The sequence below is a fragment of the Lepus europaeus genome, chromosome 21, assembly GCF_033115175.1.
Source record: "Lepus europaeus isolate LE1 chromosome 21, mLepTim1.pri, whole genome shotgun sequence".
Lineage (NCBI taxonomy): Eukaryota > Metazoa > Chordata > Mammalia > Lagomorpha > Leporidae > Lepus > Lepus europaeus.
In genome coordinates, this window is record NC_084847.1 from 24974723 (window position 1) to 25000945 (window position 26223).

General features: G+C 63.2%; 4 protein-coding genes across 8 annotated transcripts; all 4 read left to right on the forward strand.

The window, feature by feature from the left end:
- Nucleotides 1-831: 831 nt before the first annotated feature.
- KIF22 (kinesin family member 22) lies at nt 832-13848 on the forward strand. The gene is made up of 14 exons (XM_062179608.1): nt 832-901; nt 7043-7238; nt 8399-8526; nt 8615-8769; nt 8952-9161; nt 9241-9471; nt 9573-9726; nt 9819-9954; nt 11697-11865; nt 12263-12431; nt 12722-12789; nt 13310-13522; nt 13593-13652; nt 13733-13848. Exons 1-14 carry the CDS (start codon nt 844-846, stop codon nt 13778-13780), a joined length of 1995 nt encoding a protein of 664 aa, XP_062035592.1. The 5' UTR covers nt 832-843; the 3' UTR covers nt 13781-13848.
- A 695-nt stretch (nt 13849-14543) lies between these two features.
- On the forward strand, nt 14544-19392 carry MAZ (MYC associated zinc finger protein). Of its 4 annotated transcripts, XM_062179611.1 has the most exons (7): nt 14544-14644; nt 15282-15368; nt 15451-16307; nt 16620-16683; nt 16961-17132; nt 17833-18056; nt 18345-18427. In XM_062179611.1, the coding sequence occupies exons 1-6, from the start codon at nt 14609-14611 to the stop codon at nt 18033-18035; spliced, it is 1419 nt and encodes a 472-aa protein (XP_062035595.1). In that variant the 5' UTR covers nt 14544-14608; the 3' UTR covers nt 18036-18056; nt 18345-18427. The 4 variants fall into 4 exon arrangements, with proteins under 4 accessions (XP_062035595.1, XP_062035596.1, XP_062035593.1 ...); XM_062179612.1 differs by lacking the exon at nt 17833-18056 and having other exon boundaries at nt 14545-14644; nt 18345-19392; XM_062179609.1 differs by lacking the exon at nt 14544-14644 and having other exon boundaries at nt 15138-15368.
- A 976-nt stretch (nt 19393-20368) lies between these two features.
- On the forward strand, nt 20369-23319 carry PRRT2 (proline rich transmembrane protein 2). 2 transcript variants are annotated; one of them, XM_062180445.1, is made up of 4 exons: nt 20369-20483; nt 21133-22086; nt 22397-22529; nt 22671-23319. In XM_062180445.1, the coding sequence occupies exons 2-4, from the start codon at nt 21193-21195 to the stop codon at nt 22679-22681; spliced, it is 1038 nt and encodes a 345-aa protein (XP_062036429.1). In that variant the 5' UTR covers nt 20369-20483; nt 21133-21192; the 3' UTR covers nt 22682-23319. The 2 variants fall into 2 exon arrangements, with proteins under 2 accessions (XP_062036429.1, XP_062036428.1); XM_062180444.1 differs by having other exon boundaries at nt 22397-23319.
- A 458-nt stretch (nt 23320-23777) lies between these two features.
- Nucleotides 23778-26196, forward strand: PAGR1 (PAXIP1 associated glutamate rich protein 1). The gene is made up of 3 exons (XM_062180446.1): nt 23778-24810; nt 24954-25036; nt 25728-26196. Exons 1-3 carry the CDS (start codon nt 24332-24334, stop codon nt 25925-25927), a joined length of 762 nt encoding a protein of 253 aa, XP_062036430.1. The 5' UTR covers nt 23778-24331; the 3' UTR covers nt 25928-26196.
- Nucleotides 26197-26223: the final 27 nt, after the last annotated feature.

Consider the following 26223-nt stretch of genomic DNA (forward strand, 5'->3'; position numbering starts at 1 on the left):
CAGGGACGACCTGGCCCCGGGCCAGCAGTTTCGTGGGGGGATCTCCGGGGCTCCTGCGTTGGGAGGCGCCCCGTCTGTCATCACGAAGACCGGCCTCTCCTGTGTAGTGATCCGATCGGATCCCCATCCGATCCTGACCACAAAAAAAGCCACTCGCGATCTTTACGTAACGGGTCGCTGAGCCGAGTGTCCTCCAGTGTCCGGGCCGGTGTCACCTCGGACATGCAACAAACACAAGGCGACAGCACACGGTGGCCTCGGGCTCTGCAGGAGGGGAGCGCGGACCCACCGCTGACAGCACCCAGGCCCCGATCCACAGACGACCCCCGCCCCGCACACAACCGAGGCCGAGGGCCAGCATCACTACACCGGTCGCTTGGAGCACGCCGCGTCCAGCCAACAGCTTCCTTATTCGTATAAGCTCCCCTCAGGAAAACCGCTTGCAGCGCCGGGGCCTTTTAGACGAATCGGCTTGATTCGCACAATTCGTAGCTCAGAGGGAACACTTACGGCGAAGAGCCGGGGCACGCCAATGCCGGAAGATGAAAGGAACCCTCAGACCCGCGGCGAACGACAGCTGTCCCCAGCTACCACAGGACGCGACGCCCGAGCGCCCGGTTTTGTTCCGACGTCAACGGCTGCGCGGCTAACGGGCGCGCGCATGCGCCCTCCATCAGGGGACGCTTTTTCCCGAGGGACCCGGAAGCGAGGTCCAGAGGGCGGCAGAGGAGCGAGTCCGAGCAGGGGCTTCCGGCGGAGAGAAGCTGTGATTGGTGGAGCCGAGGCGATGGGCGGGGCACCGGAGAATTCGAACGGGAGAGGCGGGCCGAGGGAGGGAGTGGAATGGACGCGGGGGCCTCGGCGCGGCAGAGGCGGCGCGGGATGGCGGCGGCGACCTCAGGTACGGCAGGCCGGCCCTGGACGAGGTCGGCCACTGAAACCTGGAGTCCCGCGCGGTAGCGCTTCGGAGTCGTCGTGGCTGCGCGGGGTGCCGGGGAGAAGGGGACGCGGGAGTGTGCGGGTGGCGACTTGGCCGGCCGCCTCGCTCTTTCCTGCTCTGCGCTCGGGTCAGGAGGCGGAGGCCTGGCCCGCTCCCAGCGCTCGGTGGGAGCCCTCCGCCCTCCTCCCTTTGGAGCTTCAGTGAAATGGGGACCGGTGCTCCGTTTTTGGAGGTTACTGGAGTGATCGGGAGAAAGCGACTCACACCAGCCGCGGGGACAGGAAGCTGGGGTCGGGCGAGGGGAAGGGCTGTGGGTGTGAGGCGGTGTTTGGATGCGGGGAGGTCTCTGGCGAGGTCCAGCCGCGGCTGCGTGGGAGTTGACAGCTTGGGGTTCGCAGCGATCCCAGAGTAGGGGAGCAAGGGACTGTCTGGGTTCTCTCGGAGCCGTGGAAGTGAAAGCTGTTTTGGGGTTGAAAAGGCAAGTTAGGACGCTCGGAACCTTGGATGCAAGGATTCGGTTACCTGCACATCTCCCCTGTTCCCGTAGACGGAGCCCTGGGCAGTGGTCGTGGCCGGGTGGGCGCTCTACTCATTTATTTCTCAGTCCCTCGCTGTTAGGCCCCTGGGGAAACAAAGACGTGTGGGAGGATGCCGCACACCTCGTGAGCCCTTGCTTGGTGCCAGGCGCAGCTCCAGGCATTTTATGGTGACAAACCATTCCTGGGCACACAGTGCCGGGAGGCCATTGCTGTTACTGTCCCTGTTTTAGACACGAGGGAAAGGGGACACACGGGGAGACGCCACCAGTAAATGCAGGGGCCCAAATTCACCCTCAGGCATTTTGATTCTAGAAGCTCCGCTCTTAACCTTTTATTTTTTTAAGATTTATTTTATTTATTTGAAAGAACCAGAGAGAGAGAGAGAGAGAGAGAGGTCTTCCATTCGTTGGGTCACTTCCCAAATGGCCACAATGGCTGGAGCTGAGCTGATCTGAAGCCAGGAGCCAGGAGCTTCTTCCGGGTCTCCCACGCAGGTGAAGGGGCCCAAGGACCTCTACTGCTTTCCCAGGCCACAGTGGAGAACCAAATTGGAAGTGGAGCAGCCAGGACTCGAACCGGTGCCCATATGGGATGCCAGCATTGCAGGCGGCAGCCTTACCTGCTATGCCACAGCACCAGCCCCCAAGGCTCTTAACCTCTATGTCCAAGTGTATGCTATTCCTGCTTGTGCACAACCTCCCCTCCCCCTCCAAGACCCGCTCTGTCACACAGCAGACGTTGAAAATGCTGGGGTGACTCGTCCCTTCCAGCGCACAGTCTGGTTCGGTAGTCAGTCCACAGGCACAGAGATCGCGGGATCAACTGCTATGGAGTGTGTGGGATCTGAGGTGAGCCCTTGGGGTTCTGGGAGGATTGCATTAAGCAAGTGATGATTCCAGTGGGTTTCAGAGGTTGGATAGGAGTTTGCCAGGCCTTGGCTGGGAAGAACGCACAGTATTCTCTAGTTTGTGACATGAAGGGAGACCCACGATGCTGTGTTGACTGAGCGTCCTCTTCAGTAACAGTAGGCTGAAGGAGACTTGGGAACCGGGGAGAGGGACAAGTTAGAAGCAGCAGCCAAGGACAGCCTCACCCAAGCCCAGAGCTGCTTCTGATGACGAAAGGGATGTTCTTGTACTGGGAGCAGCTTGCGCGCCTCCCTTTCCTTCGGCGCGTGGACTGTGAGTGCGGGGGCACTAAGAACGTGAGCCGCACTCATGCTGAACGCCAGGTGATTACGTTGGTTCACTGCCCAAATCTTAGTGCAGCCGACCCCCCCCCCAACCCCCCAGAGTGCCTACCTGGTGCCAGGCATTGGGGAACAAGAGGTGAGCCAGGGTCAAGCTTGCTCTCCCAGAGTTCCCAGTTAGAGGGAGAGGACGGCACGCCGGCAGTGAGGAGCGGTGTCCTGAGTGCCTGCTTGGAGGAGCCGGAGAGCTATGGCGGCACCTGACAGCGGGGTGGGGTAGGAATGTCTGCAAGCGCTGGTGGTGTTTTGTGGCTTCTTATTGAAGCATAATGCTCATCGACCCCAACGTCCTGGGGAGCCGAGTGGAAGCAGCAGTGAAGACGACGTTCCGGGGAGACAGAATGGCAGGTATAAAGGCCCCGAGGTTGTGAGCGAACTCAGGAACTGAAGGGCTTTCCTGGGCCCACAGTGCAGGGAGGGGTGTGGAGAGAGAATGACCGGCGAGGCGAGGAGTGAGGCTGGAGGCTGCTGTGGCGGTGATGAGCTGGGGACGGAGAGAGGTGGGCTCAGCCGCGAGGTGAACTCTGGGGTTGGCTGAGGGGAAGTAGGGGGTGGAGTCAAAGACTCAGCTTTGGGGTCGGCATGGCTCCCTCACGGTGGGGAGCGGAGGCGGATGGTGAGGTACAGAGGTGAGGACAGGCAGAGTGAGGCACCTGCGCAGAGAGCTCTGGTGCGAGGGCGGGGGCAGCACCACGCGGCTTAGGATGGCGACTGACGTCCAGAGCAGTGACCGTGCCAGTGAAGGCCATCTGAGAGGTCCCTGCGGGCCGCACTTCTGTCCTTTATCGGGCAGCTTTCTCTGTCACAGCTGGGGGCGGGGCTGCTGCTGGGTCTGGTGGGAGCGTGCTCAGGAGCTACAGCACAGGCAGCCCCGCGGCGCAGAATGGCCGCGCCCGAGATGTCAGCGGCGCCACGGTCGAGAAGCCATGGCCTGGAAAGAGGATAGAAGGAGCCCAGGAAAGAACATGAAGACGGCAGGAACTGGGGAGACACCGGGACAGGCGGGGCGCATGGGAACGAAGGGAGAATCTGCCCCCCCAGAGTGTGGGCCCCGGGGTCGGGACTGAGTGTGCACTGGGTCCGGCGGCAGGGAGTCGCTGGTGACCCTGACCGTGAGGACGGTCAGGCTGCAAGGCTGGGGAGTGAGGAACTGGAGGAAGGCCGTAGGAACAACGGCAGTTCACAGGCACGGGCACTTCCTGCAAGGCTCTGTGTTAAATACTGTTTCCTCACTGGTACTTTGAATCCACTTTATGAGGCCAGCAATTGTTATTTTTTATAAAGAGGCTGAGCTTGCAGCAGTTAAGTAAAAGTAACCTCTCCAAGGTCATGCGGCTGCTAGGGGGACTGGGTCTCTGAGTCCAGGTTCATGGGGACACAAAGACAAAGGGGCCGAGAACACCTGGGCCTTCGTGAAGGGACTTTGGAGTTGGGCCTTCATTTGAGGTGCTCACATTAGCTTGGCCATGGCAAGTTAGCTGATGCCGTCATCTGGAAAATGGTGGATGCACATTACAGTGAGCTTTTGCCAAGTCCAGGATGCTGTTCTAAGCACTTTATATGGGTTACCTTCATTATTCCTCAGTGAACAACCCAATAGTCTTTTATTCCTATTTTATAGGTAAGGAAACTAAGGTGGAGTTAGAGAGAGATCTTCCATCCACTGGTTCACTCCCCAAATAGCGTCAACAACTAGTGCAGGGTCCAGCCAAAGCCAGGAGCCAGGAACCTCATCTGGGTCTTCAGTGTCGGCGGCAGGGCCCGAGAACTTGGGCTACATTCTGCCCCTTTCCTAGACGCACTAGCAGGGAGCTGGATCGGAAGCTGGGGACTCGAACTGGCACTCACATGGGATGCTGGCAGCTTAACCCGCTGTGCCACACACTGGCCCCTGTGTCTGCCATCTTCCTATGTTCTCTAACACCCTGGGAAAGCAAGGCAGAGGCGGCACCTGTACCTGTCTGACAATGGGAGATTTAGTGACTTTTTTTATTACAAAGGCAGTCAGAGTGAGAGAGAGAGAGAGACGGTCTTCTCAGCTGCTGGTGTGCTCCCCAGATGACTGCAACAGCCAGTGCTGGGCAAGCCAAAGCCAGGAGCCAGGAGCTCCATCCAGGTGTCCTTCCTGGAGGTGGGGGCCCAGGCACTCGGGCATCCGCTGCTGTTTTCCCAAGCACATTAGCAAGGAGCTGGATTGGAAGCAGAGCAGCCAGCAGGCGGATGCCGGTGTTGCAGGCAGTGGCTTAACCCATTGTACCACAACGCCGGCCCCTCAGATGCTCTCTAGAGGTAATTGGTCGTCCTTTTTGCCTCGCCTTGTGTGGTGGCCTCATATGGCAAAGCAGCATTTGTCTTCTCTGAGGCCATGGCTCCCCACAAGCAGCAGCTATCCCAGCGAGGAGGAGGAAGTCGGAGCTGCCAAGGGCTTCCCCGGTTGGCACACAGTAAGAAGGCAATAGGGCATCCTCATTAAGAGCGGATTTTGCAGGTGAAGGGATCTAGGTTGGAATCCAGCAAGTTACAGTGTGCTGTCCTCCGCAGTAAAACAATGGTGTAGTGGGTTAAGCCTCCGCTTGTGGCACTGGTGTCCCATATGGGCACCAGTTCGTGTCCTGGCTGCTCCTCTTCTGATCCCGCTCTCTGCTAATAGCCTGGCAACAGTGGAAGATGGCTCAAGTGCTTGGGCTGCTGCACCCGTGTGAGAGACCAGAAGACATTCCTGGCTCCTGGTTTCGGATTGGCCCAGCTCCGTTCATTGCAGCCATTTGGGGAGTGAACCAGTGGGTGGAAGTCCAACCTCTCTGTCTCTCCCTCTCTCTGTAACTCTGCCTCTCAAATGAATAAATAAACCTAAAAAAAAAAAAATTTTTTTTCAGTTCACTTAATCCTCACAAAAATAGGGACTTTTTAAGAAGTTTTATCTTTGTTGTGTTTTCTAAAGATATTTACTTATTTGTATTTCTTTCAAGAGTAGAGAGACAGTTAGCAGACAGAGATTTTTCCATCCACTGGTTCACTCCCCAAAAGGCCTGCAATGGCTGGGATGGAGCTGAAGCCCGGAACTCAATCCAGATCTCCCACGAGGGTGGCACCTGCCACCTCCCAGGGTGCACACTAGCGGGAAGCTGGAAGCAGAGCTCAAACTCAGGGACTCTGATAACGGGATGCAGGCGTCCCACGTGGGGTCTTACCCGCTGCTACACCAAATGCCCGCCCCCTCCTCCCCAGCGACTTAGATTAATCATCAGAAGCAAACTAAGAGGAAAGCTTACAAGAGAAGAATTTCTTGTCAGGGCCTTTTGCAGACTGAGCTGGGACAGCAAGGGATCGGGGGGCTGCTCCTCACTCAACCTAGTCCCTTCTGAGCAAAGACATCCAGTGTTAGCGGTTTGTAAAAGTGCAAACATTAGAGCATCACGAAATGTGTAACAAAACCAAAATACACCCATGTAATCCTCCATCAGGAGAAAACTATCATTAATAGGCAGAGAATGTGTGTGTGTGTGTGTGTACATCCGTATATTTTAAACCCAGGTTAGAAATAGAGGCACAGAGAATTAGTTCATTGTCTGGTTTTAGGTGGGGTTGGCTATCAGCACATTTAGTCCTTAGAGCAACTCTGCTCACCTTGCAGTTCAAACCATGCCCAGCAGCTGCACGGAGGAGCTTGTTAGAAATGCAAGCTCTCGGGGCCAGCATTGTGGCATAAACAGGTTAAGATGCTGCCTGCAATGCCGGCATCCCAGCTGCTCCACTTCCAATCCAGTTTCCTGGAAAAGCAGCAGAAGATGGCCTGGCTTGGCCCCAGCCATTGCAGCCATTTGGAGAATGAATCAGCAGATGGGAGATCTTTCTCTCTCTCTCTCTTTCTCTCTAACTCTGCCTTTAAAAAAAAAAAAAAAGCAAAGTCTCAGGCCTCACCCCAGGGACTGAAGCTAAATCCGCTGGACCTTCAGGTTATTATTTGTGTATTCATTACAGCCTGAGGAGCCGCTGGCCACCCCACTGGCCCTCCCTGTAGGGCAAGGAGGACCTGGGACAGCCCACGGCGCAACACGGTGGAAAGGACTCTCCCTATAGTGAGCTGTGACCACCAATCTTCGTGCCTAAAACTTACCTCTCTCCTCCTGTACCCGCATGGGAGACCAGGAACTGGCACCTGGCTCCTGGCTTCAGATCGGCACAGCGCCAGCCGTGGCGGCCATTTGGGGGGTGAACCCACGGAAGGAAGACCTTTCTCTCTGTCCCTCTGTCTCTCACTGTCTATAACTCTACCTGTCAAAACAAAACAAAAACCTCACCTCTCTCCGCCAGGAGCTGGTCGCTGTCGGCTGAGCAAGATTGGGGCTGGCCGCCGCCCACCTCCAGCCCGCGTAAGGGTGGCTGTGCGCCTGCGTCCCTTCGTGGATGGAGCAGCGACAGCGAGTGAGCCCCCTTGCGTCCGGGGCATAGACAGCTGCTCCCTCGAGGTTGCCAACTGGAGGAACTACCAGGAGACTCTGAAATACCAGTAAGGTTCTGGCCGCTCGGCGGCTCGCATTCCCACCTGCCTCCTCACCCCAGCTGTGAGCCGCGCACCGTTTGTTCACTCGGGAGGTGTTCCTGGGCCTGCTGCCGTGGGTCCTGTGTGGGCCACTGCGGGGGGGGGGGGGAGCAGAGGCTGCGTCAGACGCTGGGGTGGGGGGCGGGGGAGATGGCAGCATGGGAGGGGCGGGGAGCCGCGAGTGGGGCGGCGACAGGTGGGAAGGGGTGGGAAGCACAGGGCAGGTAGGCGGCTCGGGCTGCTGCTGGGTGGGGTCAGAGGCGCCGGGGTCTGCGGACAGTACTCACAGGGCAGCCACTTTAAAGTCCTGTGAGGGATTTAAAGCTCAAACTCCTTGGCCTGCTCTCCTAGACTGGGGGTTGGGGAACCACAGTCTGCGGGTCAGATCTGAGCAGCAGTCTCTCTCAAGTTTTATCACGTATTTACGCAGCGTCCGTGGCTGCTTTCCAGCCGCCGTGGCAAGGCTGAGGAGTTGTGAAGGGAACCACACGGCCCACGGAGCCCAGGATATTTCCTGTTTGGCTCTTTCCAGAAAAAGGTTGCCAGCTTTGTGCTAGGCCTTTGACAGTTGGCCTTCAGTTTCTTCCCAGCCTCATCTCCCCCACCACATACTAAACTCCCTGCCACGGCCTGAGCCACAGCTTCTCCGCAGAGTGCCGTGGATGGGCTAGAGGTGTCCCACCACGCTGTGCAGATCCCGCCGTCTGTAGATGCCGCCGTGGGCGGCCAGGCTGGCCAGCCCTGGCCTTTCACAGCACGTCTTGTCTCTGTGCTGCTCTTAATACTTAGAATTTCTTTCTCTTGTCTGGTGGCGAAGTCCTCCTTCTGCAAGCAGAATGGGTTACTCCTCCCAGTGCGCTCTCATCTTTGTTTCCCGAGTCCCAGCAAAGTCTAGGTTATCTACCATTCCCCGCAGACTGCAAAACTCCCACGAGCAGGGCCATCCGATGCATCTCTGTATCCCTAACACCAGAACAGGGCCTGGGCCGGAGCAGGTGTTCCGGGGGTGCTCATTAAGGTCATCGTTCCACACAAGCGATGGAGGCTTTCCATTAACTCTGGGGCCGGTATCCCCCAGGTGAGGGTGGGCCTGGAACCCCGGCTGATTCCTTCCTTTCCGCCTCCAGGTTTGATGCTTTCTATGGGGACCGGAGCTCTCAGCAGGACGTCTACGCAGGTTCTGTGCAGCCCATCCTGAGGCACCTGCTGGAAGGGCAGAATGCCAGCGTGCTCGCCTATGGGCCCACTGGGGCAGGTGAGGGGCCAGACGCGGACGCTACAGGTCGGCAAGGGGCGGGGAGGTGGAGAGCGCGGCCCTCACAGCTTTCTCCGCTCTTCCCCAGGAAAGACACACACAATGCTGGGCAGCCCGGAGCAGCCTGGAGTGATCCCCCGGGCTCTCATGGACCTCCTGCAGCTCACGAGGGAGGAGGGAGCCGAGGGCCGGCCCTGGGCCCTCTCTGTCACCATGTCCTACTTAGAGATATACCAGGAAAAGGTGAGGCCCCCTTCTGGCTGGGGAGGGAGAGACAGGAGGGTCAAGACGACTCAGTTCTAGAACATCAAGTTGCGCTCCAGCAAATGGGTAAGGTTAGGTAGCCGATGGGACAGCCCTGCGTCCCAGGCAGAGCGCGGCCTGTGTGTGGAGAACCAGGCCCTCAACCCGCAGTGCTTCGACAGGTATTGGACCTCCTAGACCCTGCATCCGGGGACTTGGTGATCCGAGAAGACTGCCGGGGAAACATCCTGATTCCGGGCCTCACGCAGAAGCCCATCACTAGCTTTGCTGACTTTGAGCAGCACTTCCTGCCAGCCAGTCGAAATCGGACGGTAGGAGCCACCCGGCTGAACCAGCGCTCCTCGCGCAGTCACGCCGTGCTGCTGGTCAAGGTGAGGCCCGCTGACCAGGGCGAGGGCCTGGGCAGCCTGGGCAGCCTGAGCTAAGCCTGGGCCCCTGCTCTTGCCCCAGGTGGAGCAGCGGGAGCGCCTGGCCCCGTTTCGCCAGCGAGAGGGAAAACTCTACCTGATTGACTTGGCTGGCTCAGAGGACAACCGGCGCACGGGCAACCAGGGCCTTCGGCTCAAAGAGAGCGGAGCCATCAATACCTCTCTCTTCGTCCTGGGCAAGGTGGTCGATGCACTGAACCAGGGCCTTCCTCGTGTGCCCTACCGGGACAGCAAGCTCACTCGCCTGTTGCAGGTCAGGCCCGTACACCTCAAGGCAGATGGGGCTCCCAGGCCTACTGGGGTTAGGGAACAGGGAAACTGACCTGCCCACTCTGCCCAAACCCCATCCCTCAGGACTCCCTGGGTGGCTCAGCCCACAGCATCCTCATTGCCAACATTGCCCCCGAAAGACGCTTCTACCTAGACACGGTCTCCGCACTCAACTTTGCGGCCAGGTCCAAGGAAATCATCAACCGGCCTTTCACCAACGAGAGCCTGCAGCTTCACGGTGAGGCCGGGGGAGGCAGGGTGGATGGCTGCAGGTGTGCTGGAGGCTGGCCACCTGCCTTCCCTCTCACTGCACCCTCCATCTCTTCCCAGCCTTGGCACCTGTTAAACTGTCTCAGAAAGAACTGCTAGGCCCCTCAGAGGCCAAGAGAGCCCGGGGCCCTGAAGAAGATGAACTCGAAAGCCCTGAGCCCACAGCAGCTCCGGCCTCTGCCTCCCAGAAACTCAGGTGAGCGGTGAGGCCCCGGCAGCTTCCCTTCGGCCGTGTCTGGGCCAGTGCAGGGCAGCACTGTGTTTAGCCTGTCAGAGCCCCGGGCAGGGACGGCTGTGCGCTTGTTTCTTTCCTGATGAACTCGGCCCAAAGCCGGCTCTGGAGCGCACTGCAGTGCTGAGACAGTCTGCTGCTGCCTGAAGGCGGCCTCTCCCCCGGGCTCCCAGCCCCTTCCCTTTCCGTTCTCCAACCCCTCTGGGCCTTCGGCGGCTGGGGGCAGCTGTCTGCAGGATGAGCACTTTGCCTTCCAGTCCAGGCAGTGCCCTGGATCTGATCTTTCAGGTCCAGGGTTTGAGTGCAAAGCAAAAGAGCAGAGGAAGACAGACGGCTCCTGGAGAGCACTTGGGCCACGTGAGGGGCTGGACTCTGAGGAGCTGGGTGCTGTCCTAGCTGTCTAAGCAAAGCCTCTCAATCCAGCCCCTCTGAGTGTGTAGCCCGCTCCCCAGTTCTGATTGCCTCTGGTGACCCAGTATGTCACCTGGTCAGTGGTCTTGCCTTCTATGGCTGGCCACTTGGGCCTCTGACTCCCAGCAGCCAGCTGCAGGGTTCTACCCCGAACTCAGATAAAACTTCCCTGAAGTGTTAAGTCCTAAGACTGCTCAACAGGGGCTATCAGAGTTGGGGGAGAAGCGTCTCTCGCCTTGTCTTCGCCAAGTCAGCTGTCAGCTCTTCCCTCCGCTGCAGGCACAGGCAGAGAAGCTCACACGCACGTCTGCATTGTGCACGGCGGGCGGACCTCAGACATGGGCAAATCAAACCAGGTTCTGGGGAAGTAAGATGGGAACATCCGTGAGTTCTGCACCCCCAGATGGAAGATACTTGAGGGAAAAACACTGTGTCTGTATTGCACACGCAGACTTCTTATCATCACTCCCTGAACACACAGTGTAGCAGCTCTTTGCACAGCATTTCCATTGTCCTGGCTGTTCGAGCCAGCCAGCGATGACTTAAAGTATATGGGAGGATACGTGTAAGTGATAGGCGAATGCTGTACCAGTTTATAGAAGGGACCTGATGACCTTTGGATTTGCGGATCCTTGGGGGTTCTGGGACCACTGCCCCCAAATACCAAGAGACGACTGGATCTGAGGCCAGGCAGAGAGCACAGAGAGGATGGAGAAGGAGCTGTGTGTTTTGTGGAAGCCGGGAAGCAGTGGCCTGTTTGCCCACATACCTTCTGATCTAAGGCGCTTGTGTATGAACGGCAGGACGGAGGAGCCAGCCCACAGTGTAGGGAAGATGGTGCACAGGCACACGGGGCCTCACAGTGACTGAAGTAGTGAGGAGCTGGGAGAAGAGCCAGGCAGAGGGATGGACGGTGGACACTGCCCTGTGCAGGTGTCCAGACCCTGTTTGGACAGGCCTTTGCCCCCGCCCACAGGGTCTTCAGTGGCTTTCAAAGCCCTGCTGGAGATGACCTCCTCTGTGACTTCTCTGACTGCTCAAATGGACAGGCCCTCAATCCCGCTGTCACCTTCTCCTGGTCTCTTAGTTTCCTCATTAGACAGTGAGTGCCTGTGGCGCAGGGCAAAGTCCTAGATTCCCTAAAAGCCGGCACTCGGGCCGCCTGGCACCCCCGAGAGGGCACCTGACCTGGCAGACTCGCTCAGGGCTGCCCTGCCAGTTAGCCCCACACGGAAGGATGGCGAGAAGGGGACTGCTGCTGCGGGACTGGGTGGGGAGTAGCCTTGGTCTCTCAGCCCCCTGCAGAAGCTGAGCAGCATGGACCCCGCCATGCTGGAGCGCCTCCTGAGCTTGGACCGTCTGCTGGGCTCCCAGGGGAGCCAGGGGACCCCTCTGCTGAGCACCCCAAGGCGAGAGAGGATGGTGCTTATGAAGACAGTGGAAGAGAAGGACTTGGAAATCAAGGTCAGTGTTGGGGAATGTGGGCGCTAGGATTCCTCCTGGCCTGGTCTTCAGACGGGGCTCCACTCAGGCTGGGCTAGAGTCCAGTTTGCACTCAGTACTGGAATGTGCTGGAATGTTCTGCTTTAATGGCCTGACCGTGGCTGAGCTTTCAAGGTAATGGAGACAGATGTGAGGAGGCTAGAGGAAAGAATCCCAGGTAGAGGAAGAAACGTTCGCTACTGCGGTTGCTGAGCTCTCTGCCTTTTGGTGAGGACTCTGCCTGAATAGTGGTCTCATAAGCGCTAGCCCCTTGCTCTGCGGGCTTCAGAGCTCTGCACACTCCCCCACCCCCACCCCGCTGACCTGCTGCCCTTCGGGGTAGGTCTGGGGCGTAGCTCTACCTGATCTTTTCCAACAGAGGCTTAAGATGAAGCAGAAAGAACTGGAGGCGAAAGTGCAGGCCCAGGAGGCTGTGGACCCCAAGGAGAAAGAGAATTACTCCCCCACCCTGCTCCGTCCCCTTCCCCGCCGCACTGGCACGGTCGCAAAGCCCCTGAAAAAGGCTGTGGTGATGCCCCTGCAACTGAGTAAGTTTGGCTCCAGGGGCTCCGATGGCCCACATAACGGAAATCCCACGGGGCAGGGGCAGGTGTCAGGAGTGGCTGTTCCTGTCACACACATCCTCCTGCATGGAAGCCCCCAGGGAGGGGGAGGGCCAGCTGCTCTGCCCTGTGCCTGACTCGGGACAGTGCAGGACCAGCCGAGAGCACGCTGAAATCCAGGGGAAGGAAGCGCCTGAGGAAACACAGCAAAAGGTTCACCGAGGGTGGAGGGAAGTGAGTCTGCCCTCCGTCCAGTTCACAATTCCTGCTTTCAGTTCAGGAGCAGGCAGCCTCCCCAAACACGGAAATCCACGTTCTGAAGAAGAGAGGCCGGAAGAGAAAGGTGAGAAGAGCTGGAGCCTCAGGCCACACCTGCAGCTGCTGAGGGCGGAGGTGGTGAGGCGACCTGGCTGGCTGGCCCCGCCCAAGTGATGGCACCTCAGGCCGGTCCACCGCCTGACCTCCGCTCACAGCTGCTCGGGGCCGTGCGGGGCCTGGCTCCTGCCCCCTGCAAACTCAAGAGCACACTTAGAGAAAGGAGACCCGAGCACCACGCAGGTGCACGCGTGGACAGAACACAAGCCTCCCCCAGACCCCAGATGACACTGTGCTAGGGGCTGCTTCCTTTTTGAGTGGGGGACAGATTTGTGCTGAACAAATTCATTTGATCTTCACGGTCCCCGAGGAAGGTTAGACAAGTTGGTAAAATGAGAATGCGCCCAGAGTGGCCAGAGGGAAGGATTTTGGGGGAGACACTCGGCAGGAGGGGGAACGAAGGAGGGCGGGAGGCAGCTGCTGCTGGGCTCCCGTGCAGAGCGCCTCGCGGCCGCCTCCGCCACTCACTCCCCTCCCCGGCCCTGCAGCCCGAGCCCCTGGATGCCTCGGAGCCCGAGGAGAAGGCGGAGGACGGCTGGGAGCTGCAGATCAGCCCCGAGCTGCTGGCCCGCGGCCGCCAGAAAATCCTGGATCTGCTCAACGCAGGCTCGGCCCGGGATCTGCGCGGCCTGCAGCGCATCGGGCAGAAGAAGGCCCAGCTCATCGTGGGCTGGAGGGAGCTCCACGGCCCCTTCAGCCAGGTAGGGCGGGGCCGGGGACGGGCGGGCGGCCCCCCGCGCCCGCGGCCCCCGCCCACGCTGCCGTCCGCAGGTGGAGGACCTGGAGCGCGTGGAAGGCATCTCCGGGAAGCAGATGGAGTCGTTCCTCAAGGTGCGGTGCCCGCCCGCCCGCCCGCCCCGGCCGGCCGGCGCCCGCGCCCGGCGCTCACGCCCCCGCCCCGTGTCTTGCAGGCCAACATCCTGGGCCTCGCCGCCGGCCAGCGCTGCGGCCCCTGCTGACCGCCGTCGCCGCCCCTCCCCTCTTCAATCCGTGTATAACCGAGTGTTGTGTAAATACAGTTGTTACTCTGGTGCTTCCGCCTGGTTTTTGGGACTGAGGGCGGGGCTGGGGACTCCAGTCGCCCTGGGGGTGCGCCACGAGCTCCGCGGGCAACCTCCGGGCGCCATCTTCGGGGAGCCGCGACCCAGCGCCGGATTGTAAATAAACCTCTGGAATGGGGAGGGGAAAAGACGGCGGCCGAAAGGAAACAAAAAGCTGACGCGAAAGCCGGGGCGCCGACCGACCGTTAGGCGGGCGCGCGCCGGGCTTAGCTCCGCCCCCTCCGCACCCCCGGCGCGCGCGCCCCTGTTCTCCCGCTCAGCAACGACAGCGGTATTGTGCGCGTGCGCGCGAAATAACGGCTGCCGGCGGAGGGAGGGAGGGGGGAGGAATCGTTGCAGGGGGGGGAGCAGGAGAGAAGCCGCCCCGTCTCCCGCGCGCCCACCACCTGCGCCGCCGTCAGCCAATCAGCGGCCGTCTCAAGGGTCTCGCGCTCGGGGCGACTCGGGCTGCTGGGTGGCTCCCTCGTCCCTCCGCCCGCCACAGGCCCTCCCGTCCCTCCCCCTCCCGCCGGCCCCGCGCGCGCGCGCTCGCGCCCGCTCCAGCCTCCTGTGTGTCCTCGCGCCCCCCGCCCGCCCGCCCCGCGCGCAGTGTGCTCCGCTCCCCCCACCTCCTCCTCCTCCCCCCGCCCCGCGCGCCTCCTCCCCGGGCTCCCCCCTCCCCCACCGCCGCCGCCTCCTCCTCCCGCCCCGGGGCGAGCGCGAGCCACCTCCCTCCCTCCCTCCGCCATGGATCCCAGCAACTGGAGCAGCTTCATCTTCCAGGTAACAACCCCCTCCCCCCGCCCCCACCCCCCTTCCCACACCCCCTCCTGCCCGCCCTCCCTCCCGTCCCACCCCCCCCCTCCGCGCGCCCGGTGCGCGCGCAGCTGTCCCCCTCCCTCCCTCGCGCCCTCCCCCGCCCTCCCCGAGGCGCCGGCTGGGCGCGCGCGCGGCGGGGGCCGAGGCTGCTCCCTCGCTCCCCCCACCCCGCCCCGCCAGGCTCCAACCGCCGCCGCCGCCGCCGCCGCCGCCGCCGCCGCCGCCGCCCGGGCCCCCGCCCCCGGCCCCGGCCCCGCGGGGCCTCCCGCCCCCACCCAGGGGGCGTCGCCGCCGCCGCCGCGCTCCGCGGCCCGCAAGGCGCCCTCCTTCCCTCCCTCCCGCCGGCCGGGGTGCGCGGGCGGCGGGGCGGCCCGCGGGCCATGCGTTCGGCGCGGCCCGGCGCGGCCGGCCGGGGGCGGCGCCCCGAGCCCGGGCCCCGCGCGGCCCGCGCCCCCGGCCCCCGCTGAGCCCCAGGGGCCCCGCCGCGGCCGAGGCCATGTTCCCCGTGTTCCCCTGCACGCTGCTCGCCCCCCCCTTCCCCGTGCTGGGCCTGGACTCCCGGGGGGTGGGCGGCCTCATGAACTCCTTCCCGCCACCTCAGGGTCACGCCCAGAACCCCCTGCAGGTCGGGGCTGAGCTCCAGTCCCGCTTCTTTGCCTCCCAGGGCTGCGCCCAGAGTCCATTCCAGGTGAGTAGGGGCCGGCCGCGGCGGGCTGGCCGGGAGGGCGCCGACCCGCGGCCGCGGCCCACACGGCGCCTTGTCTCTGCAGGCCGCGCCGGCGCCCCCCCCGACGCCCCAGGCCCCGGCGGCCGAGCCCCTGCAGGTGGACTTGCTCCCGGTCCTCGCCGCCGCCCAAGAGTCCGCCGCGGCTGCTGCGGCCGCCGCCGCCGCCGCCGCCGCCGCCGTGGTGACGGCGCCCCCGGCCCCCGCCGCCGCGTCCACTGTGGACACAGCGGCCCTGAAGCAGCCCCCGGCGCCGCCGCCGCCGCCCCCGCCCGTGTCGGCGCCCGCCGCCGAGGCCGCGCCCCCCGCCTCGGCCGCCACCATCGCCGCCGCCGCCGCGGCCACCGCCGTCGTCGCCCCGACCTCGACGGTCGCCGTGGCCCCCGTCGCGTCTGCCTTGGAGAAGAAGACAAAGAGCAAGGGGCCCTACATCTGCGCCCTGTGCGCCAAGGAGTTCAAGAACGGCTACAACCTGCGGAGGCACGAAGCCATCCACACGGGAGCCAAGGCCGGCCGGGTCCCCTCGGGTGCTATGAAGATGCCCACCATGGTGCCCCTGAGCCTCCTGAGCGTGCCCCAGCTGAGCGGAGCCGGCGGCGGCGGCGGCGAAGCGGGCGCCGGGGGCGGCGCGGCCGCCGTGGCCGCCGGCGGCGTGGTCACCACGACCGCCTCGGGGAAGCGCATCCGGAAGAACCACGCCTGCGAGATGTGCGGCAAGGCCTTCCGCGACGTCTACCACCTGAACCGGCACAAGCTGTCGCACTCGGACGAGAAGCCCTACCAGTGCCCGGTGTGCCAGCAGCGCTTCAAGCGCAAGGACCGCATGAGCTACCACGTGCGCTCACATGACGGCGCTGTGCACAAGCCCTACAACTGCTCCCACTGTGGCAAGAGCTTCTCCCGGTGTGCAGGGGCCTCGGCCGCCGCGGGCCCCGGGGGAGGGAGGGAGGGAGGGAAGGACCTCTCCTGGTTACCAGGGAGCAGGGGGTGGGCCTTTGCCGAAGGGGGTGGGCCCAAGGGCTGAGGGAAACCCTCTTGTGGGTGGAGGAGGAGGAGGAGGAGGAAGCAGCCGGGGTCGAGGGGAGGGATTTCCTGGTGCAGTAGGGTGGTGGAACCCGGGGCTGGGGGGGAAGCCGCTGGAAGCCTGCGGGCGGCGGGCAGGCAGGTGGGGGGCGCGCGTCCTCGGCCCTAACCCCAGCCCCCACGTGTCCCCAGGCCGGATCACCTCAACAGTCACGTCAGACAAGTGCACTCGACAGAGCGGCCCTTCAAGTGTGAGGTAGGAAGCCCGCCTGCTCCCGGCCTGGTTTTCACGATTTTGATCCTCATTGTAGCTGTCTGAGTTCAGCCTCTCAGACCCCCTTTTTCTCTCTCTTCTTTTTGCCTTTTCACTCCATTTTCTCATTCCTCCTTCAAGGCCTCGGCATCTCACTCCCATTTCCTACAGATCAAAGACCCCCAAGGCTCTGATCCCTTTAACCTCTTACTCCCCGCTCCCCACTCCCCAAAGCTTTAACTCTCCTGTGACACCCCCCACGCCCCTCCCCCCTCCCCAGAAATGTGAGGCAGCTTTTGCTACGAAGGATCGGCTGCGGGCGCACACAGTACGACACGAGGAGAAGGTGCCATGTCACGTGTGTGGCAAGATGCTGAGCTCGGCGTATATTTCGGACCACATGAAGGTGCACAGCCAGGGCCCGCACCATGTCTGTGAGCTCTGCAACAAAGGTACACGTTGGGGGGGGCCGGGGGGGCCAGGGGCAACCGGTGGGCACCGAGCCAGAGACCCTCCCTCGGCCTTGGGGCCAGGGTGCTGTAGCCAAGAGCTTGTGGCCTTAGAGCTCTTTAAGGAGCACACGAAGCAACTCTGGGGACCACTGAGCACCATTAAGTTCTGAGAAGTTGTGGCTGGAGGAGCCGATCTGCCAGAAAGTTCTCACCTCCTGTTGGGGGGGGGGGGGGGAGCGGGACTCCCGGCTGCTTTGGCAAAGAGCAGTTGAGGGCTTCAGCTGTGTAGCCACAAGTTCTTGTCTCCAGCGCCTGGGGCAGATGGAGGGCCTGGGGGTGAACAAGCCTGCGCTCTGCTCACTTGTTGCTGAGTGGCCGGGCTGAGACTGGGGGGCACTGGAGGGAGGGGACACAGCCGTCTCTGCTGAGGGTCACCCTTCAAGTAGCTAGGGACCACTCCCCGCTGCGGAGGATGAGCTCGGAACCAAGGCCGAGAAGCGGGCAGCACTCCACAGGGTCCCTAGCCGGGGTGGGGCTGAGCCCCCCCCAGCACCTGCAGCGTAGTTGGCTCCAGGCTATGGAGGAAGTGGTGGGAGGAGGACAGGGCCACCTGAGGGCGCCCCCGGCCTGGGAGAACAGCCCCGTCTCTGGGGTCTCCGCCTGGCTGACCCCAACCCCCATCCCGATCCCCCCCCCATAGGCTTCACCACGGCAGCATACCTGCGCATCCACGCGGTGAAGGACCACGGGCTCCAGGCCCCGCGGGCCGACCGCATCCTGTGCAAGCTGTGCAGCGTGCACTGCAAGACCCCTGCCCAGCTGGCCGGCCACATGCAGACCCACCTGGGGGGGGCTGCCCCCCCTGTCCTGGGAGACGCCCCCCAGCCACAGCCCACCTGCTGAGGGGGACCCCGCACCCACCAGGCAAGGCGTGGGGCATGGCTGGGGGGGGTGGGATGGGAGGGTGGGCAAAGGGGGCTCCAAGGGCCCAGTAGGGGATCTCAGGCAGGCCAGGGATGCCCCGTCTGTCCTCAGCTCAGGGAGGTTTCTGCAGCCCAGGAGGGCCTCTCAGGAGAACTGCTGTGTGTGCGTGAGGACGCAGGCCAAGGGCCCTGGGAAGCAGACAGGAGTCAGCAACGGCTGTGTCCCGGGGATGGGGCAAGGTTCTTGCCATTCAGGTTGCACTGTGATGTTGTGTTTCTCGCTGTGCAGGTACCGGCGAGGTTTGTCCAATGGCGGCGGCGGCAGCAGCGGCGGCGGCAGCGGCAGCAGCAGCAGTGGCGGCCCCTCCCACAGCTGTGGGCTCCCTCTCGGGGGCCGAGGGGGTGCCCGTGAGCTCTCAGCCACTTCCCTCCCAGCCCTGGTGAGCTCCAGGTTGGTGGGCGGGAGGGGAGAGTGGAGGCATGTCCCTTGGTACAGTCTCCTCTCCCCCCTCTTCCCACCAACACCTCACTGCTTCCCCACCGGAAGGAAAGGAGGAAGACACGTCTTAGGGGGATCGGCTAGGTTTTCACGACTTGTTTCTCCTGCTCCTCTCTCCTCCCTGTCAGAGATGACCCTACACACACCTGTCCCCTTGGTTGTGTTGAAGTCCCCTGGACAGTGGGCGGGGATGGCAGAGGACAGGAGCAGCCACTGCCCGGACCCCTCTCCCCTCTGCCCTGCCCTGCCCTGCCCTCCCAGGGCTGTGTGAGCCTCTCCCCTCCTGGCCTCGCTCTCCTCCTTCCAGTCCTCGCCCCCACTTCTGTCTGCTGCCCCTCCCGGGGAGCTGGTGCTTTCTTTTTTGTTTCTTTTCTTTTTCTTTCTTCCTTTTTTTTTTTTCCTTCAGGGGGAGGGAGGAGAGGAAGGAGAGAATCAAACCGTTCTGTCCTGGGGAGGGAAAGGTGAGATGTGAGAAGAGCAGACGCAGGAAAAGCAGAGGGTGTACCTACTTGGGAATCTGGCGGGGGCGGGGGGCGGGGAGGCCAGGGGAGCGAAAGAGGGAGCTGCTAGGGCCAGAGGCAGAACGAGATGGAGTCCTAGGGGCCAGGGTGAGAGGATCCGGGGACTAGAGGTGCTTCCGGGGGCGGGGAGAATGCAGCCACAGTGTCTCCCCCTTCCCTCTCCACCCCAGCTCCAGCCCTGGTCTCTTCATCCCTTTTCCCCACGACAGAGCTATGGCCCTGGCCGTGTCATCGTGTTCCTGTGTCCCCTGCATGCTCCCCGCCCTCCACCTCCTTTTGCGCGGACCCCATTATAATAAATTTTAAATAAAAACCTGTCTCTGTCTCTGGGGTGAATGAGTTTTCCCCACTCCCAAGAGGTCTCACTCTTCTTCATTGGGCAGCCCTGCTCGGCCCCGGATGGTGCTGGGGTTCCAGCTCCTCTCCCAGCTGCAGCACGGATTCCTGGTGGGGCACGGGCGAGTTCTGGGACTCCCGGGTCTCTGGGGAGTCCCCAACCTGGGCAGGCCCAGAATAGTCTGGAGACTTGGAGCAGCCCAGGTTAGAAAGTCCACAGGGCCCGCTGCCAGCCGCTCTGAGCCCATCCAAGTACCTGCGCACCCTCAGGGCCTTGGAAAGCGCTGGTGGGTGGCGGAGCTGCGGAATGGTTGCGGGAGGCTTGAACCCGAGGACTGGGAGCCTGGGAGCCAGGAGGTCCAGCTCCACGTGCACTCGGCCCCTCCTGCGCGGGGTCCTCGGCTCCTCCGGCCCAAGCCTTGCAGCTTGGGCCTTGCTCCTTGGAATTCCTCTTCCCGGACTTGAGTCTTCCTGTCCAGGGTCCCTTTCCTGAGCCTTCCAGTACCCGCCTCTGCTGCTGCCGCCTGGGGGATCTGAAGCCCTGCAGGCTCTCTGCTCTTGAAACCCCACCCTGCTGCTCTGCACCAGTCCTTCTGCCCCGTCTTCCATGCCCTCTCCAGCTCTTGGGCTGCCCCCAGCCGGCCCTGCCAGTCTCTTAGGTCCCGGTCTCCTCGAAGACCCTTCTCCGTTTCCTCCAACCCGGTCACGGCCAGGACCCCTGGTGACCGTTAGCGGGAGGGGCCGGCGACTTAGGAAGGGAAGGGGGCGCCCCGCCGGGAGGCGCGCGTGGGAGGGGGCGCGAGTGGTCCCCGGGCCGGTTGCCTGGTAACGCGGGGCCGGGCACGAGAGCTCCCTTGGGCTGGCCGGGAGGGGCCGGAGGCGTTCGAGGGGCGGGGGCGGCGCGCGGCGGCACTGGAGCGTAGGGGAGGGGACCGGAGGAGAGGGGACGAGCGAACGGGAGGAGAGAGGAGGGGAGACCCGTCGCCTCCCTCCCTTGCTCGCTGACTTGCTCCCTCCCGGGCTGCGGCTGCTGCAGCGGCGCGGCGGGAGCTGCCCGGAGGCCGGCGTCGAGGTGAGCCGGGGACAGAACTGAGGCTGCGGGGTAGGAGTGGACCGACAGACGGCCGGCGCCGGGCGGCTTGCACGGGAATGCGGGTGCCTGGCGGGCTGGTCCAGCGATGACGGGCGCGCCGTGCCATCGGGGGAGGAGGTGTCGGCCCACCGAAGGCGAGGGAGTCCCTAGGAGAGAGGCCAGGAAGGGGTTGTGAGGAGGTAATCTAGGCACCCCAGGGCGGGGCGGGGGCGAAGCAGCCTGAAACGCGCAGCAGGAAAACCTGCACCGCCTGGGCGCCCGGGGAGGGAGGACGCCGAGGCAGTGGAGTGTGTGTCGGCTCCTCTGCCGTCTGCCTGTCAGAGCGTCCAGGTGCCTGGACAGCTGGCTGATTTGGGGGTGCTGGGCATGCGGAGACCCCAGGGGGGCAGGGTCCTGTTTATAAAAAGGTTGATGTCCCCAGGGGCTCTAGAAGCAGAAGACTAGAGTAAGGCACCCCTCCCCCAGGGATGTCCCACCCCAAGGCAAAGGAAACCCCAGCTCCCCTCGCTCTCCCTAGGGGCAGCACAGGGCTGGCCCAGGGACAGGAGCATGGCCCTCTTGGGGCTGCAGTACTGAGAGCTCCTGTTCCCCTGCTCACACCAAGCCTGTCTGTCTCTTCCTCTTCCAGGATTTGCTTCTGTCTCCACTGTCCATCCTCCCACAGGGACCCTCTGCCCTCTCTCCTAAGATGGCAGCCAGCAGCTCTGAGGTCTCTGAGATGAATGGGGTGGAGAGGAGTCCCGAGACCCAGGGAGGAGGGCCTGGCTCTACTGAAACCCACCCAGCAGGGGTCCCAGACCAGCCAGAGGCTGGGCAGGCAGACCCAGACAGCACCGCAGACCCAGACAGCACCGCAGCCCCTGTGGACTCAGGGCCCAAGGCTGAGCCGGCTCCGGAAACCTCAGAGACCCCCGCTGAGGCCCCAGCGACAGCCCTGGCCACAGACCTCAGCTTGAGCCCAGGAGGGGACTCAAAGGCCAACTCCAGCCCCAAAGAAACATGCCAAGAGCCAGCGCCCAAGCCCGAAGTGAACAAAGAGGCCCCTGCAGACCAGGGGCCCAAGCTGGAGACTGCAGCCCCGCCTGAGCCAGCCGCAGAGCCAGAACTCCAGTCACAGCCCCAGCCAGACGCTCAGCCAGACCCCCAGCCGGCTGCCCAGCCCGCCCCCAGTCAGCCAGAGGCCCCTGCCCAGGAGGACCCCGCCCCTGAGGTCCTGACCGAGAGCCGAGAGGAAAAGCAAGAAAATGGGGCGGTGGTCCCGCTGCAGGCTGGTGATGGGGAGGAGGGCCCAGCCCCCCAGCCTCACTCACCACCCTCGACCAAAACCCCCCCAGCCAATGGGGCTCCCCCTCGTGTGCTCCAGCAGCTGGTTGAGGAGGACCGAAAAGGGAAGGCGCACGGCGGGCACCCGGGCTCTCCCCGAGGGAGCCTGAGCCGCCACCCCAGCTCCCAGCTGGCCGGGCCTGGGGTGGAGGGCGGGGAAGGCTCCCAGAAACCTCGGGACTACATCATCCTGGCCATCCTGTCCTGCTTCTGCCCCATGTGGCCTGTCAACATCGTGGCCTTCGCCTACGCCGTCATGGTGAGCCCCTCGGGACCCTGGCCCAGGCCCGCTGCAGCTCTCAGCGCTGGGGCTGGGACGGGAGCCCCGGGAGCAGCCACGCCTTCCCTCCCCTCTCTGCATGGATCCCACTTCCCCAGTTAACCGGGGACCTGCTGGTGCCCTGCCCCTCTGGGTGGGAGGGGTCCGGAGCCAGGGGTTAAACACCTGCTGACCTCTTCCCCTGCCTCTCCAACCCCTCCTCCCTGGACCCGGTGGGATGACCCCTTCACCTGATCCCTGCCGACGGACCCCGGGCCACGGCACCTACACCCCTGCACCCTAACCCCAGTCCCGGAACAGCCTGCAGCAGGGGGACGTGGACGGGGCCCAGCGTCTGGGTCGCGTGGCCAAGCTCTTAAGCGTCGTGGCGCTGGTGGGCGGTGTCCTCATCATCATTGCCTCCTGCGTCATCAACCTGGGCGGTGAGTGGAGCTCGGGGCCAGGCAGGGGAGGAGCGGGAGGGTGGTCCAGGGGCAGCTGCGTTACTAACCCCACCCCTGCTCTCTCCTGTCTGCCCTCTCTACTTTGTCTCCCCCGTCCCCTCCCCTCCTCCTCTCCCGCAGTGTATAAGTGAGGGGCTCTGCCCCGCGCTCCGACTTTTCTTCCTGTTGGGAGCTGCCTTGGGTCCATCCCTCCCCTGGGGGGAGCCCAGCCGATGGCCCTGGCCCCCACCCCTAGGGACCAAGGGAGCCTGAGCGGCCTTGTTTACAGCTTCTCTCCTGCTCCTGCGTCCTGCCAGGCTCTGCCAACCGTAGGCCTCCCTTCTCCCCGCACCTCTGCCTGCGCCCCCTCCGGCCCCTGGGCCTCCCTCTCCCTCTCCTGCACTAATGGAAACCTTGCCCATGTCCCAGCTCTGCGCCCCCCAGCCCCCCGGAAGTCTGAACCTCAACCCTGCACCTCGCCCTCGCTTCTCTCCTCGCTTTCTGGACGTCTTCCCCATTCATTTCTACCCAACTTTTTATTTTCTTTTAAATCATCCCCCCTTCCCTTTGCACATCGCCCACCGCCTTCCTCTCCCAGCCCCCTCCTCGCCACCCCCTTTATTCTGCAGAACCCCAGCTCTTAGAGCAGACTGGAGGAGGGGATTGGTGTCGGGGGAGGGGTCCCCAGCCCCCAGGGCTCTGACTGTTCTCTGCTGGGCCCGCCCTGCCCCCTCGCGGGTCGCAGACTTCGGTGACCCGGCTGCCCCTTGGGGACCCGAGCAAGGGTGGCGCGGCGGTCCTGAACTCTCGGGAGGGAGGGGCGCCGCGCCCGGGCCGTGCACCCCGGGTCAGCGGGTTTCCCTCCTGGAGGCTTTGTACGGAAAGAATCCAAAAAACTGGGACCAAAGCTCCGAGCTGCAGGGAGCGAGGGCGGGCGGGGCGCTACAGCTGTTTTCTGAGGACCAGGGAGGTTTGCTGCACGCGGCAACCCGCCGAGGACCCAGCCGCCCTGTGGTTCGGAGTTGGCGGGGTTTTTGTTTTCTTTAAAAAAGAAAAAAAAAAGGTCTAAGTCTGGGGGCATAAAACTAAAGTTGGTAAAAAAAGAGAGAGAAGGAAATCGATTCTCCCTTTTTGTATGCTGGATGCTGCATGAGTCTGAAACACCAATAAACGGAGACTGCATGAGACGCCTCCAGTCTCGGTCCGTGCGTCGGTCCCGCCCGGCCCGCGGCGCCGCCTCCTCACGGGCAGAGCCTATGGAGGTGGGCGTCGTACGCATGCGCCACTCCGGCGGCCATCTTTACTGTGGGCCGAAGCCTGTTAACGCCCGGGCGCCTGTCTACGCATGTGCAAGCCTCCCACCCTGCTTTCCTTTTCCAAGTAGCTTTTACTAGAGCGGAGCCTCCCGCGCCATTTCTGTGCGCCTGCGTCCTGTGACCCTGCGCAGCCCGGGAGGCGGGTCTTAGCTCCAGGTGCGTGCGGCGGCTCCTTTGACGCGGCCCGGAACTGTGAGGTCTGGGGAGAGGGGCGGTGGAAAGGCGAGAAGCGTGGACCGCTGCCTTCTGCGGCTCGGAAAGTGGTGTCTGCGGGTCCCCGGAAACATCGGACTCCGAGACCTCCCATTGATCTGCGGGGCGGGGTCCTTGGAGGGGACGGAGCGCCCCCTCCTGGGGACCGGCCCCCTAGGCCGTGGAGACGCTCCCTAAGCCCCCAGGGAGCCCCCCGCTGGGCAGGGGCGGGACCCCGGCCTCGGCCTCCGGCCTTCGGCTACGGCCACCGGCGGGGCCATTCCCGAGTGGCCTATGTCCCTCGCGCGGGGTCATGCAGACACTGCGGCCACCACGGCGGCACCTCTGTCGGAAGAAGGAGAAGTGACCTCCGGCCTCCAGGCTCTGGCCGTGGAGGACAGCGGAGGCTCCTCCGCCTCGGCCGGTAAGGCCGAGGAAGAGGGGGAGGGAGGCCGGGAGGAGGCCGAGCGTGAGGGCTCCGGGGCCGAGGACGCGCAGGGAGACGCCCCCGGCGCCGCTGGGGAAGAGGCTACGGAGGACCCCGAGGACTGGTGCGTGGCCTGCAGCGACGAGGAGGTGGAGATGCCGGCGGCCGGGCAGGCCTGGATGCCCCCGCCCGCGGAGATCCAGCGGCTCTACGAGCTGCTGGCCGCCCACGGCACCCTGGAACTGCAAGCCGAGATCCTGCCCCGCCGGCCGCCCACTCCGGAGGCCCAGAGCGAAGAGGAGCGCTCCGATGAGGAGCCGGAGGCCAAAGAAGAGGAGGAGGAGAAGTGAGGACACGCCCATCACCCTCACTCCCGGGATCCCAGTGGGGGCTGGGGGTGGGGCGGGGGCGGAGAGGAGAGGCGGGTCTGGGGGGTGGGAGGGCCGCCCCTCACCCTCTGCCCCTCACCCTCTGTCCCGCCTCTCCCAGACCACACATGCCCACGGAATTCGACTTTGATGATGAACCGATGACACCAAAGGACTCCCTGATCGACCGGAGACGCACACCAGGTACAAACAAGAAGGAACCGGGTGGGGAGGCCCCAGCTCCCAGGGACCCCAGAGGTGGTTCCCTTCAAGAGGCCGGAGGGAGCGAGCGCTCGCCCGGGGCACCGCACCGTCTGTCTTTCTGGTTTACATTCGTAAATACCCTGTCTCCCTTGAAGACACTGTCACTGATAACTTCCCCATTCCTTCTCTGGTCGTTCAGTACCATCCAGAACCACTTGACCTAATTTCCCACCCCGTGTGCCCCAGCAGTCACCCTGAACCCAAACCTTCAAGCCAACATCCAGCACCCTTCGGAGCTCTGCCCCCACCACATTCTCACTTCCCTGCGCTCTGCGCTTCACCTGCAACACCACACCCTCTCTGGCCCACCAGCTCGCCTGGCCACTTGCCGCCTCCCTGTTTCCCATCTCAGCAATCAGTCCTTTGAAAACATAAGTCACGGCACTTCTAGACTCCAAATCCTCCAGAAGATTCCATCCGAGGGAAGGGAAGAGCCCCCCCACCATGCTCAGACCTCCTTTGTTATGGCCCCAGGGCCTTTGCACTTGCCCTCCCCCCTCCCTGGCCTGTCCTTGTCTGGGCCTGGGAGCCGCTATGTCTAACAAGCTCCCAGAGGGATGAGTAAGATCCAGGCGGGCGTGGAGCACATTGCCTCAACCCCGTCCACACCTCTTACCTTCCTGCACTCCAGGAAGCTCAGCCCGGAGCCAGAAGCGGGAGGCCCGCCTGGACAAGGTCCTCTCGGACATGAAGCGGCACAAGAAGCTGGAGGAGCAGATCCTGCGCACCGGCAGGGACCTCTTCAGCCTGGACTCGGAGGGTCCCGGCCCTGCCAGCCCCCCGCTCCGGTCCTCGGCCAGTAGCCTCTTCCCCCGGCAGCGGAAGTACTGACTGCGAGGCTCGCAGCTTCCGGGGTGGCCAGCGTCTGTGCTGCTGCAGCCTGGGCCCTCCAGGAGGCTGGGAAACTTGGCGAGAGAGAGACTCCAGGGTCCCAGCGCAGCACCTGCAGGAAACAGGGGGTGTGTGTGCGTGTGTGCGCGTGCATGTGTGCTTGTGTGTGCGTGCGCATGTGTGTGTGCGCGCGCGTGTGCGGACCATCGAGCTGAATTTGCTAAAACTAAAATAAAAGATGCAGTGTTAAAGAAGGGGTGCAGCCAGAGCCTAAACACTCGAGCAGAGAGGCAGAC

Bases quoted from the DNA above. Each gene is read 5' to 3' on its own strand.
- KIF22 (XM_062179608.1), top strand. From the start codon at position 844: ATGGACGCGGGGGCCTCGGCGCGGCAGAGGCGGCGCGGGATGGCGGCG. The intron at 9,162-9,240 runs GTGAGGCCCGCT...CTCTTGCCCCAG, and splicing joins ACGCCGTGCTGCTGGTCAAG to GTGGAGCAGCGGGAGCGCCT. The intron at 13,653-13,732 runs GTGCGGTGCCCG...CGTGTCTTGCAG, and splicing joins AGATGGAGTCGTTCCTCAAG to GCCAACATCCTGGGCCTCGC.
- MAZ (XM_062179609.1), top strand. From the start codon at position 15,177: ATGTTCCCCGTGTTCCCCTGCACGCTGCTCGCCCCCCCCTTCCCCGTG. The intron at 16,308-16,619 runs GTGTGCAGGGGC...ACGTGTCCCCAG, and splicing joins TGTGGCAAGAGCTTCTCCCG to GCCGGATCACCTCAACAGTC. The intron at 17,133-17,832 runs GTACACGTTGGG...CCCCCCCCATAG, and splicing joins CTGTGAGCTCTGCAACAAAG to GCTTCACCACGGCAGCATAC.
- PRRT2 (XM_062180444.1), top strand. From the start codon at position 21,193: ATGGCAGCCAGCAGCTCTGAGGTCTCTGAGATGAATGGGGTGGAGAGG. The intron at 22,087-22,396 runs GTGAGCCCCTCG...CCCTAACCCCAG, and splicing joins CCTTCGCCTACGCCGTCATG to TCCCGGAACAGCCTGCAGCA.
- PAGR1 (XM_062180446.1), top strand. From the start codon at position 24,332: ATGTCCCTCGCGCGGGGTCATGCAGACACTGCGGCCACCACGGCGGCA. The intron at 24,811-24,953 runs GTGAGGACACGC...CGCCTCTCCCAG, and splicing joins AAAGAAGAGGAGGAGGAGAA to ACCACACATGCCCACGGAAT. The intron at 25,037-25,727 runs GTACAAACAAGA...CCTGCACTCCAG, and splicing joins CGACCGGAGACGCACACCAG to GAAGCTCAGCCCGGAGCCAG.